The sequence below is a fragment of the Rhinolophus hipposideros genome (genome assembly GCF_964194185.1).
Source record: "Rhinolophus hipposideros genome assembly, chromosome: 13".
In the NCBI taxonomy this organism is placed as follows: domain Eukaryota; kingdom Metazoa; phylum Chordata; class Mammalia; order Chiroptera; family Rhinolophidae; genus Rhinolophus; species Rhinolophus hipposideros.
In genome coordinates, this window is record NC_138059.1 from 55,457,974 (window position 1) to 55,471,781 (window position 13,808).

Genomic DNA, 13,808 nt, shown 5'->3' on the forward strand with positions numbered 1-13,808 from the left:
GATAAACATCCAAAGGACGTCCTAGTTGTTGAGTGAAAAGAACTTGCAGGTCTATGCTGCCCTCTAGCGCGGCCTACAGCACCTTCAGGCGTGCAGCGGAGGAAACACCAGGCTCACGTGGAGGCTTCTCCGGGCAGAAACCATCTGACCCAATTCCTTTAAGGGAAAAAGGGAGGTGGGACAGGTGGGCTGGTGCCGGAAGTGGAGGCGCGAGCGCGCGGAGTCGGGAGACCGCGGGGCGCGCAAGGACCGCACCCCCCGCGCGGTTGCCAGGCAACCGACCCCGGAAGTCCCGCGAGGTGCGTTGGCTGCAGGCGCCCGCACGCGGGTAAAAGATGGCGGAAGGCGGCGAAGCGGCGTCTGCGGAGCAGGAGCGGAGGTCATCTGGGCCGCGGCCCCCGAGCGCTCGGGATTTGCAGGTGAGGCGAGCGGCTGAGGGCGGATCGTGGCGGAGGAGAGAAGGCGCGGGCAGGGGCGCGTCGGAGGCTGCCTCTGGCCCCCGCCCTGCTTTCCCCAGACCCAATTTGGGGACAGAATGGTGATTTCCCGCTCCACAAGTCTCCCCAGGGCGGCGCAGCGGACGGTGCTGTTGGTGGAAACAACTGTCCGTTTCCTCCCCACCCCCCTCTGCAACTTAAACAGCCGCCCATTTAGAATGGCATTTTGTGGGGTCAGTTGGGTGGTTCACAGGTTGATGCTTCTTCCTTCGGGAGACTTGCTGGGGAAGAAAGCTTTACTATGCTGTGCGGAAATCGGCGGTCACTTGATAGAACAGGTGCACTATTTGATCTTTTTTGTCTTGGATGCTGTTTGTCTTCAATAGGTATACTGGGGGTGCCAAAAATATATATACAAGTGGACACGTTGGTCGACGTTGCTCAAGCAGGAGTTCACTGTAATCAGAAGGGTCTGGACGCTGATGGGAACCACTGAGCACCTCTTGTCATTGCAGAAGTCACACGTGACTTGTGTTCATTTTTTGTTACCGGTATAGATTGAGTGTTACAATTTTAAGAACTTTTTTCCTTTCTTAAAATGTGTATACATTATTTTTGGCACCCCCAGTATATACATATATATGTATGTATGTATACGGTTCCTTTTTATCAGGTTCCTTTTTCTTTCAAAGGGTTGAGCTAAAGTATTCCATCCTCCGGCTGCACAGTCTAGTTGTAAAAGCTACAGTCTATAAAACAGTACACAGGAGGAACGGGGAAATAAAGCATTATAATGTTACAAGATACCAACATTAGATAGCTAAATAGGAGTGCTCCAAATTTTGCTTTATCAGATGTTTAACACTACTTTGCTCAATTTAGGCTATTTTTCGGTCTCCTTGTAAGGAGCTGTAATTAAAAATAAATGACACTGAATCCACAGCCTTGGTAAAAAAAAGTTGTATTACTTTTAGAGTCACACTTTTATTCTACTCTGAACATACATATTGACCACCTGCTATGTAATGTACTGCCAAGCCCTGGGGAATGCAAAGATAAATAGGACATCAAACCCATGGTTGACACTGGTGCTGGACACTGTTGTAAGGGGTAGAAGTGTAAAAGGCATTTCTACCTATTTTTTGCAGAAGTAAGATATGAATATATTTAACATAACATTTTAAGATGGAGTCTGAATGAGTCCCCAAATAAGCAGTGGGTATAATGAGGAATTTGGAGAATGGAGAGATCACTGTCAGGTTAGGAGTCGCACAAAATATAGAATAGTTTCAATGCCCCTAGGTCAGTTCAGTAGTAGTAAAGAGATTCAGGGACTGGGAAACTATCATCTACTTCATCTTTTCTATTGTAGACCACCATCCCTAAGTGGCAGCAGGAGATGTTGGGGAAAAAATGGGAGTTTCTGGTCAGACTAACTTCAGTTTGCATTGTGGTCCTGCCACTTAGTAGTTGTGTGAATATAGGAGAAATGTCTTAACCTCTCTCATCCTCATTGTCTTTATTGGTAAACGAGGGGTGATGTTAATGGTGTCAAGGATGAAATAAAGTAATGTCTATAGGTGCCTATGCACAAATACTCCCATACTATCCAGGGCCATACTTGCTTGGTACATATTTGGTTTCTTTTCCCTTAAAAGAGAAAAGTACTATAACTCACCGGTTAGTTCTTTGTAATGCCATTCAAGTTAAAACTGTAACTTAATAATCTTTCTCTAATTTAAATCCATTTCTTTTTATGTGAACAATAGGACAGTTTGGTTAATGATCACCTGATACTTGACAAATTTACAGACAATCCAGTGGATTACTGTATTGTGCCGTGTGTAATGCACACACACATTTTTGGCTCAAACTTTCAGGGGAAAAAATTTTTCATTTTAATTTTTTAATTCAAATTTTGTTTGCATTTAGGTATTTGTTTTTTGTATTATAAAGGAATTGAGCATTTATTTTTAATATATTATAGTACAAAAAATTTTATGTAACAAGTAGTCACAAAACACAAGAATATACTGGTACCAGAAATTTTATGTACCAGTAACAAATGTATGATATTTACACATCATAGAAGGCCAAGAACTCTTCGTTATTGCAAGTTCGTCGTAAATTCAACAAAACCGAGTATCGTATTCCAGGGTATTATTTTGCATCCGGATATCGTTATTGATTTCTGGAGTTACACTTTTAACTTATACGCATAAATAAAAGAATTAAAAACACTTATATATATACGGAATTAGTACTACCCAGGTAAAATGCACATCCTTATTTTTCCCTCATAAATTTGGACAAAAAAGTGGGCATTATACATGGCAAAATATGGTAACATATGATTAATGAATAGAGATATTCTGGTAGATGGCACTAATGAGAATGCCTTTGTTTCCACTGTCACTTAGAAGATAGAGTTTCTTTTCTGTCTATCTACTTTCTGGTAAGTATGTTAGTAACTGATTTTTTCATGAATGTGAGTTGGTATATCAGATACACTAAGTATTGATAATCTTTCCTTTAGAATTTAATAGGAATGTGAAGAACTTGCAAAGAAACCTGAAAACAACAAGTGATGATATATGGAGAAATAGAGTATGTATCAAAGGTTTAAAAGAATTGATTGAAGTTCTTCTCCCTGACTGGTTTCTTGGATATTGATTATTTTTTTATTGTTTTGTTATTGTTTAATCTAGCCATGCTTATTTTAAGTTATGCTGTGGTGCAATTTTCAGTAGATACTTGTTACTTTTCTGACAGCTTGCTCTGAGAGTCAGTCTGTTAAGGTATTAGAGAAGAAAAAGGGTGACGTATTACTCATTGGAACAGTAAAAGGACAAAAGGACTGCTAAGTACGTATATCTTAGCTGCTACATAATGTAGGGTTTGTCAGCATCTAAATCAGGAGAGATTTCCCCATTTCTCAAAAGAGGAAAGATGGGTAGTTGCCAGAAAACCTCCCAGCTGTATGAGCCTCTGATTTTCAAACTGCAGAAATCTGTGAATATCAAACCAAAAGTAGATCTTAGGTCCCTTCATTCCCCCCAAATTGGGAAACATTCTATGGGAAAATTTGGGATAGATTTGTTAGTGACAAAACTAACCCTGAAAGCCTCACTATTCATTATATTTCTGAATATTTTCAGAGAACTTTATCTCTTTTTGTGCCCCTCAATCCATCCACACGCATGGTTTTAACAGTAGGTTAAGGTATTTAATCACCTTATATATGCTTTTGTCCCACTTCCTCTAGAATAAGATCCAAAGAAAAATATTTCTGTTCTAAATTCTGTATTTCCATATAGGTTGGAGTTGAGGGGAATTGAGATTAACCTCAGTACTTATTAGGGTTAGGATTGGCCTTTGAGTGGGACAGAGAGGGAGTTCTATAAGTGAAAAAAGAAAAAGACTATCTGATACTATGTTAAAATTGCCACAAGCTTTCTAATCTTGTTGGATATCAGTATTTTGTATTGTTGGTTGTCAATTTTAGTGTGCATCTCAGACAGCAGAAAGACTTGTTAAAGCACAGGTTGCTGGGTCCAACCCCAACCCCAGAGTTTCTACTTCACTAGATCTAGAGTAAGGCTTGAGCATCTGTATTTTTCAAGGGTCCCCAGGTGATACTGATGTTGTTATTCTGTATAAAAAATCAGTATTATATTTTCTGGCTGTTGTCACTCAATGTCTGAGAGTTCCAGTACTTTTAATCTTTTGTTGTACACTTGATTTCCTCATTCTCAATTGCCTTACCTTCAGGTTTCTTTACATGTTCTTCACATTTCAGATTCTAGAGAAAAGATTATCAGTGCTTACATACATACTTTATTCTCTCTGTGTAATTGAAATATCTTCATAATCTAATTGTTTCACTTGTGGAACACTCCTGATAATTCATAATGCATCATTACTTCATAATGCACATGTTTTTATCTCTTTATTTGACTGAGATTTTGTTGTTTTTGTTCTATTGGTTTTGACCAGTACTTCAATTTATGTTGATCCGTTTAAATAATTATTTCCTTTGCTGATGTGGTATCATTTGCTATGTCAAATAATGTAAATTAAATTTCTTTGTGATATGTACTAATGAACTTATGCTATGTGATGCTACAGGGAGATCATGACTCCTGGCATTAATTCCCTGTAAATATCATTCATTTTCCTCTATATTAATGATGTACCATTAATTAGAATCTTTCAGCTAGGTGGATTCCCTGCTCTAATACAATTTTCTCCATATTCCTATTATTTTAATACATTCCTACATCCCATGGATTCAAGAGGGATTGTTTGCTTTATTCATTTAATTCGCAAAAGAGAAGTATTTGATTGACCAGATTTATGCAAGTTTTCTTAAAACAAAAAAGTCTCAGGGAAGTTAAAAATTTTGCCCAGCATCACACAATGAGAGCCTAAGTTGGGGTTTAATTCATTTCTTTTAGATTATAAAGCACTTTTATAACTAGGATGTCTAGCAAAATTACTGTTAGAAATATGAAAGTTGATGTGTGTGGAGGTTGGGTGACGGTAAAACATGTAGGGAAGAAAAAGAAAGCCTTTCATTTTTGTTTTCTTGTGTGTATGTTTTAAAAGTTGACTAATAGCATCTTCAAAGAATTAACTCTGCCCTAATTTCCTGTTCTTTTTTTCCTTACTGAGGAAAGAAGCCCTGGAGATAGTTTTCATATCTCTTGTGTTTATGGAAGGAGCGATTTATCTGGGGTTTTTTATAGGTATGGTCTTGTGTGTTTTTTCCCAAAAAAAATATTTCCCAAAGATTATGGCCATGCCAATTATAATTAAATAGGAAGATTTTTGAATTGTTGTCCAAAGATATCAAAAGTGGAAACAAAATAACTTAAGCAATACTGAAACATTTGGATAACTTTTTAAAATTCTAGTTTCAAGAGCTATGTTTTGTTTATTTCATTTTGAAGATTCCCAGCCGTATATCTATAATACATAATTTGTTAGTATTGCTTTCTAGAAGTTATACAAACCATAAATATATAATTCATTGTCTTTTCTTTTTCAGTGGCTCAAAAACTATGAAATTTATATGTGTGGTAGACTTTTAAATAGAATAATTTTGGAATTTTTTTATGTGTTTGGATTTTGGAAACTTAAACCACTAAATGAAGTAGTTTTTGAGATCTGATAGGAGCAAGTTAACATTGGCGTGAAACATCTTCAAGTATTTTTAAAAGGATTGTAGAATTCTGAGTTCAGCTTTGGAAATCATCTGTTAAAAAATACATCCAATCATTATTGTTAAATAATTATTTGAAAATAATTAAATACAGAGGCCGGCCCAGTGGCTCAGGTGGTTGGAGTTCCATGTTCCTAACTCCGAAGGCTGCCAGTTCGATTCCCACATGGGCCAGTGGGCTCTCAACCACAAGGTTGCAAGTTTGAGTCCTCAAGTACCACAAGGGATGGTGGGCAGCGTCCCCTGCAACTAAGATTGAACACGGCACCTTAAGCTGAGGTTCTGCTGAGCTCCCGGATGGCTCAGTTCGTTGGAGCGCATCCTCTCAACCACAAGGTGGCCAGTTTGATTCCACGAGTCCCACAAGAGATGGGGGTTGCTCCCTTTGCAACTAACAACAGCAACTGGACCTGGAGCTGAGCTCTGCCCTCCACAACTAAGACTGAAAGGACCACAACTTGAAGCTGAACGGCACCCTCCACAACTAAGATTGAAAGGACAACAACTTGACTTGGGAAAAAATCCTGGAAGTACACACTGTCCCCCAATAAAGTCCAGTTGCCCTGCCCCAATAAAACCTTAAAAAAAAATAATTAAATACAGTGGTACCTTGGTTTTCAAACGTAAGACTGTTCAAGTTCTGAAATGTTCGAAAACAGCCAACAGCTAAGTCTCAGGATCTTGCACTCAGCAGAAGCAACCTGACATGTTCCACTTCTGAGGCGTGTTCGAAAACGGAATCATTTACTTCCGGGTTTAATGCCTTCGTAAACCGAAATGTTCATCAATGGAGATGTTCGAAAACCGAGGTACTACTGTAATTACTGTAACTAGTTTATTCTAATGTATGTGGAATTTGGTTAGTTTTATAAAATGAGAGAGGCAGTGGTTTTATTTTAGAAGGGAGTCATCCTCTGAAGCAGAAGCCTTCGTTTTTCCTTAGAAACTTTTACTATGCAATTACAAATTAATATTCTGCTGATCATTTCTAGTTGTATGGAACAGTTTGTTTTTAGTGTTATATTTTATAACAAGTACAAGTCTGTTGTTTTACAGTTGGCTTTGGCAGAATTGTATGAAGATGAAGTGAAATGCAGATCTTCTAAATCTGATAGGCCTAAAGCTGCAGTCTTTAAAAGCCCACGAACACCACCTCAGGGGTAAGTTTTGTTTTCTTTTTGTCTTGTTTTTAAAAATTGAGTCCCGTTTTAGTTCACTGGCCCCAAATTATTTTAAATGGCCTCGGAAATTTTTTAAAAAACTATAATTTCTTAAAATAAATATTATTTAGATATTATTCCTAAAACTAAGTCAGAAAGTTAGAAGAAAATTATGGAAACATTATCTTAAATACCTAATATTTTGTTAGACATCGTGGAATTATACTCATACTGAATAGTATTTTTCTTGGGCAAAGTGTTTATTTTTTTTTTAGTTGTCCTTTAATTGCCTTTTTAAAAAAAATTATTGGGGTGACAATTGTTAATAAAATTACATAGATTTCAGGTACACAATTCTGTATTACATCATCTATAAATCCCATTGTGTGTTCACCACCCAGAGTCAGTTCTCCTTCCATCACCATATATTTGATCCTCCTTACCCTCATCTCCCTCCCCCCACCTCCCTTACCCTCTGGTAACCACTAACCTATTATCTGTGTCTATATGAGTTTTTGTTTCTCTTGTTCTTTTGTTGTTTTTGGTTTATATACCACATATCAGAGAAATTGTATGGTTCTCTGCTTTTTCTGTCTGACTTACTTTGCTTAGCATTGTACTATCAAGATTCATCCATGATGTCACAAATGTTCCTATATCATCTTTTCTTACTGCCGAATAGTATTCCATTGTGTATATACACCACAACTTCTTTATCCGTTCATCTATTGAAGGACATTTTGGTTGTTTCCATGTCTTGGCCACCATAAACAAAGCTGCAATGAACACTAGAGCACACATGTCTTTATGGATAAATGTTTTCAGATTTTTTGGGTAGATACCCAGGAGAGGGAGTGCTGGGTCACATGGTAATTCTATTCGTAATTTTTTGAGGAACCTCCACACTGCCTTCCATAATGGCTGCACCAGTCTGCATTCCCACCAACAGTGTATGAGGGTCCCTTTTTCTCCACAGCCTCTCCAACACTTGTTACTATTTGTCTTGTTGATGATTGCCATTCTGAGTTGAGGTGATATCTCATTGTGGTTTTTATTTGCATTTCTCTGATGATTAGTGATGTTGAACATTTTTTTATATGTCTATTTGCCATTTGTATGTCCTCTTTGGAGAAATGTCTCTTCAGGTCCTCTGCCCATTTTTCAGTTGGGTTGTTTGTTTTTTTGTTGTTGAGCTTCATGAGTTCCTTGTATATTTTGGATATTAGCCCCTTATCGGAGGCACTGTTTGCAAAAATCTTCTCCCATTCAGTTGGTTGCCTTTTTATTATGTCGATGGTTTCTTTTGCTGTGCAGAAGCTTTTAAGTTTCATTTAGTCCCATTCGTTTATTTTAGCGTTTACTTCCCCTGCCTTTGGAGTCAAGTTCATAAAATGCTCTTTGAGCCCAAGGTCCATAAGTTTAGTACCTATGTTTTCTTCTATGCAGTTTGTTGTGTCAGGTCTTATGCTTAAGTCTTTGATCCACTTTGAATTAATTTTGGTACATGGTGACAGATAGCAGTCCAGTTTCATTCTTTTGCACGTGGCTATCCAGTTCTCCCAGCACCATTTATTGAAAAGGCTTTCTTTTCTCCATTGTATGTTTTTTGCTTCCTTGTCAAAAATTATCTGTCCATATTTATGTGGTTTTATTTCTGGGTTCTCAATTCTATTCCATTGGTCTATGTGTCTGTTTTTCTGCCAATACCATGCTGTTTTGATTATTGTAGCCCTGTAGTACAAGCTAAAGTCAGGGAGTGTGATACCTCCAGTATTGTTCTTTTTTCTTAAGATTGCTTTGGCTATTTGGGGTCTTTTGTGGTTCCAAACGAATCTGATGATTTTGTGTTCTATTTCTTTAAAAAATGTTATTGGGATTTTGATGGGGATTGCATTAAATCTGTATATTGCTTTGGGTAATATGGCCATTTTAACTATGTTGATTCTTCCAATCCATAAGCACGGAATGTCTTTCCATTTTTTTGTGTCTTCTTCAGTTTCTTTTAAAAATTTCTTATAGTTTTCAGCCTATATGTCTTTCATATCCTTGGTTAAGTTTATTCCTAGGCATTTTATTCTTTTTGGTGCAATTGCAAAAGAAATTGTTTGTTTTGTATTTCTTTTTCTGAGATTTCATTGTTAGTATATAGGAATGCAGTGGACTTTTTTGGGGGGGCGGGGAAGGGTAACAGGACTTTATTGGGATACAGTGAGTACTTTCAGGACTTTTTCTTTCCAAGTCAAGTTGTTGTCCTTTCAATCTTAGTTGTGGAGAGGGCTGTTCAGCTTCAAGTTGTTGTCCTTTCAGTCTTAGATGTGGAGGGCTCAACTCCAGATCCAGTTGCTGTTGCTAGTTGCAGGGGGCGCAGCCCACCATCCCTTGGGTGAGTCGAACCAGCAACCTTGTAGTTGATGGGACGCACTCCAACCAACAGACATCTGGGAGCTCAGCGGCAGATCAGGTCAAAGTGCCATGATCAATTTTAGTTGCAGGGGGCACTGCTCACCATTCCTTGCGGGACTCGAGGAATCGAACTAGCAACCTTGTGGTTGACAGCCCACGATCCAACCAACTGAGCCATCTGGGATGCAGCTCAGCTGAAGGTGCCGTGTTCAATCTTAGTTGCATGGGGCCGAACCCACCATCCCTTGCAGGATTCAGAGGAGTTGAACCTGCAACCTTGTTGTTGGGAGCCCACTAGCCCATGTGGGAATCTAACCAGCAGCCTTCGGAGTTAGGAACAAGGAGCTCCAACTGCCTGAGCCACTGGGCCGGCCCATGCAATGCACTTTTGTACGTTGATTTTGTAGCCAGCAACTTTAGTGTATTTGTTGATTTGGTGGAGCCTTTAAGGTTTTCTATATATAGCATCATGTCATCTGCAAAGACTGACAATTTTACTTCTTCATTTCGAATTTGGATGCCTTTTATTTCTTTCTCTTGCCTGATTGCTCTGGCAAGGACTTCCAACACTATGTTGAAAAGCAGAGGTGATAGGGGACAGCCCTGTCGTGTTCCTGAACATAGAGCAAAGGGCTTCAGTTTTTCACCATTAATTATGAGATTATCTGAGGGTTTGTCATATATGGCCTTTATCATGTTAAGGTATTTTCCTTCTATACCTATTTTATTAAGTGTTTTAATCATAAATGGATGTTGTATCTTGTCTAACGCTTTTTCTGCGTCAACTGATATAATCACATGATTTTTGTCCTTTATTTTGTTTATGTGATGCATCACATTGATGGATTTGCGGATGTTGAACCATCCTTGTACCCTGCAGATGAACCCCACTTGGTCATGATTAATAATCTCTTTAATGCATTATTGTATTTGATTTACTAGAATTTTGTTTAGGATTTTTGCATCTGTATTCATCAGAGATATTGGTCTGTAGTATTCTTTTTTGTGTTGTCCTTACCAGGTTTTGGTATCAGGGTAATGTTGACCTCATAAAATGAGTTAGGGAGTACTGTCTCTTCAATTTTTTGGAAGAGTTTGAGCAGGACTGGTATTAGATCCTCTGAAGGTTTTGTACAATTCATTAGTAAAACCAGCTGGTCCTCAACTTTTGCTTTAGGGAAGGGTTCAGATGAGTGATTCAGTTTGGTTACTGGTGATTGGTCTGTTTAGATTTTCCAGTTTTCATGGTTCAGCCTAGGAAGGCTATATGTCTCTAAGAACTCGTTCTTCTAGGTTATTGAATTAGATGACATATAGTCCTTCATAGTATTCTTGGATGATCCTTTGTACTTCTGTGGTGTCCCTGAAAACTTGCCTGTTTTCATTTCTGATTTTGTTAATTAGTGTTTTCTCTCTTTTTATCTTAGTGAGTCTAGCCAAAGGTTTGTCAATTTTGTTAATCTTTTCAAAGAACTAGCTCTTTGTCACATTAATTTTTTCTATTGTCTTTGTTCTCTATTTCATTTAGTTCTGCTTGGATTTTTGTTATTTCTTTCTTCTGCTGATTTTGGGTTTCATTTGCTCTTTATCTAGTTCTTTAAGGTGTAACATGATATTTATCTGGGATTTTTCTTCTTTCTTGAGATAGGCCTGTAATGATACAAAGTTCCCTCTTAAAACTGCTTTCTCTGCATCCCCAAAATTTGGGTAGGATGTATTTTCATTGTCATTTGTTCTGTGTATCTTTTGATCTCTCCTCTAATTTCTTCTTTGACCTAGTTTTTCTTTAAAAGTATGTTGTTTACTCTCCATGTATTTGTGGTTTTTCCTGTTTTCTTTTTGCAGTTGCTATACAATTTCAAAGCCTTGTGATCAGAGAATATGCTTGGTATGATTTCAATCTTCTTAAATTTGCTGAGGCTGATTTTATGTCCCAATATATGGTCTATCCTTGAGAATGTTCCATGTACACTCGAAAATAATGTATAGTTTGATGTTTTAGGATGAAGTGCTCTATGTATGTCAGTTATGTCCATTTCATCTAATGTGTCATTTAGGGCTGCTATTTCGTTATTAATTTTCTGTTTGGATGATCTATCCATAGCTGTCAATGATGTATTTAAGTCTCCTAGTACAGTTGTGTTTTGGTCAATTTCTCCCTTTAGTTCTGTTAGTAGTTGCTTGGAATATTTCTGTGCTCTCTGATTGGGCGCATAAATATTGATGACTGTTAGGTCTTCTTGTTGTATAGTCCACTTTACCATTATGAAATGTCCATCTTTGTCTCTTGTTACCTTTTTCACGCTGAAGTCTGTTTCATCTGATATCATTATGGTTACACCTGATTTTCTCTGGATACCATTTGCTTGGAGTGTCAATTTCCACCCTTTCATGCTTGGAGTGTCAATTTCCACCCTTTCACTTTGAGTCTATGATTGTCCTTGTAGCTGAGATGTGTCTTTTGGAGACAGCATATGATTGAGTTTAGTTTTTTGATACAATGTGCTATTCTGTGCCTTTTTATTGGTGAGTTCAGTCCATTTACATTTAGGGTGATTATTGATATGTGAGGATTTCCTGTCATTCTATCTTTAGTTTTCTGGTAAGGCTGTGTCTCCATTGTTTCTTTGCCTTTTTGTTGTTGCCTGTTATTTCTGTGTGGTGGTATTCTATGATGTTTCCCTCTGTTTCTTCTTTTATTACATTATATATTTCAGTTCTGGATTTTTTTGAATGGTTACCCTTAAGTTTATGTAAAAGAAAGTTTGATATTTAGAGTATTCCATTTTCTTCAGCACGCTTACTTTCTCCATTCCCATATTCCGGTGCAGGCCTTTACTCTCCCCCTTTTTATGTTTTGGTTCCCACAAATTGTCCCTGTTGTTGGTGGTCAAATAACCTCCTTTAGTATTTCTTGTAGTGCAGGTCGTGTATTAGAAAATTCCCTCAGCTTCTGTATGTTTGGAAAGGTCTTTATTCCTCCTTCAGCTCTAAAGGAGATCTTTGCTGGATATATTATTCTTGGCTCATAATTTCTCTCTTTCAGTACTTTGAATATTTGGTTCCACTTCCTCCTGGCTTGTAGAGTTTCTGCTGAAAAATCTGATGATAATCTAATGGACTTTCCTTTGTAGGTTACGGTCTTTTTTTCCCTAGCTGTCTTGAGGATTCTTTCTTTGTCGTTGATTTTAGACAGCTTCAAAACAATGTGCCTTGGAGAAAGCCTGTTGGGATTAAGGTAATTCGGTGTTCTATTTGCTTCTTGGATTCGAGGATCCAGTCTATCCACAAGTTTGCGAAGTTCTCGTTGACTATTTGTTTGAATATATTCTCTGTTCCCTTCTCTCTTTCTTCCCCCTCTGTTATGCCCATTATTCTTATATTGCTCTTTCTGATGGAGTCAGAAAGTTCTTGTAGAGTTCTTTCATTTCTTTTACGTCTCAAGTCTCTTTCTTCTTCTATCTGTGTAATTTCCAGGTTTCTATCTTTGATGTCACTGATTCTTTCCTCCATATGGTCAACTCTACTACCTAAGCTGGCTATTTCATTCTTCATTTTTTCTATTGAGTTCTTAATCTCTAGAAATTCTATTTGTTTCTTTTTTAAAATTTCAATCTCTTTCGTAAAATGCTCATGTTGTTCTTAGATTGTGTTTCTGAGTTCATTAAACTGCCTTTCTGTGTTTTCTTGAAGGCAATGTTGAATTCTCTGTCATTTAAGTCAGATATTTCTATATCTTTAAGTTCCTTTTCTAAAGACTTTTCACTTTCTTTCTAAGCTGTCTTGTTGCCTTGGTTATTCATGGCAATTACTGATTTATTATTTCTCTTCCTAGACATCTACAGGAGTGGCTTCTGGAACAGGTTTACTTTCTTTTGTTTTCCAGTGCTTGTTGGTAGAATGTTTTGTTTTCTCTCCGACAGCAGCCTTTTTTTTCTCTCTCACATGGTAGTGCTATGTTTTCTCTGCACTTTCCAGCTTCTCAGACAATGGAGGGATTTCTGGGAGACGGGCTTCTCCTCTGTTAATAGTTCGCCTGGGTCACATGGTGCAGTGTCCGTGTGGGGGTGCGGAGAGCTTTTGAAGTTCCAAAGCTCTTTCTGCACCAGATTCAGAGCCCGTATGTTTCAGCAGTTCTTTTTACTCCTGCAGGGATCCACCCAGATAGTTGGGGCCAGGGACAGGGTGAGTTGTGAGAGGTGGCCCAGAGCAATGGCTGCAACCACCACCACAGCCGGTCCCTCTTCCACAGCTCCCTCCCCTTTGCTGGAACTAGTTGGGCTGAGAATCTGTGTCTGCGGTCCACAGTTCTCAAAACAGCAAGTATTCTGTTCTTTGATCTGACACTGCTACTGTTCCGCTTCTAGCACCGGGCAGGTGGGGGTGGGGTGAGCTCTGGGAGGATTGGGAGGGGCGGCTAGTGTCACTGCCTAAGGCTTCCGTTCTCTGCTCAGCAGTGAGGGCTTAAAGCACCGTTTTCAGCCTTCTTCCCTCAGTCTTTTCTCCAAAGTCTGCCATGAGCGTTGGGTTCAGCTGTGTTATATGCTGCCCCTCAGCCCTGTGGGCCATAAGCGGAGCCCTAGC

General features: G+C 38.5%; 1 protein-coding gene across 4 annotated transcripts in view; it reads left to right on the forward strand.

Moving 5' to 3' along the window:
- The first annotated feature begins 279 nt into the window (after positions 1 to 279).
- The window catches only part of UBXN2B (UBX domain protein 2B), a 49,060-nt gene continuing 35,531 nt past the window's right edge, over positions 280 to 13,808 (forward strand). For 3 of the 4 annotated variants that reach the window (XR_013994721.1, XM_081070064.1, XM_081070065.1), the window contains exons 1-2: positions 313 to 419; positions 6,718 to 6,821. Coding sequence is in view for 3 of the 4 variants with exons in the window: in XM_081070064.1 (XP_080926190.1) it covers positions 336 to 419; positions 6,718 to 6,821 (188 nt within the window). In the remaining variant the exon portion in view is untranslated. Of the gene's footprint in view, positions 420 to 6,717; positions 6,822 to 13,808 lie in introns of all 4 variants that reach the window. The other variant, XM_081070063.1, reaches the window with a different exon arrangement.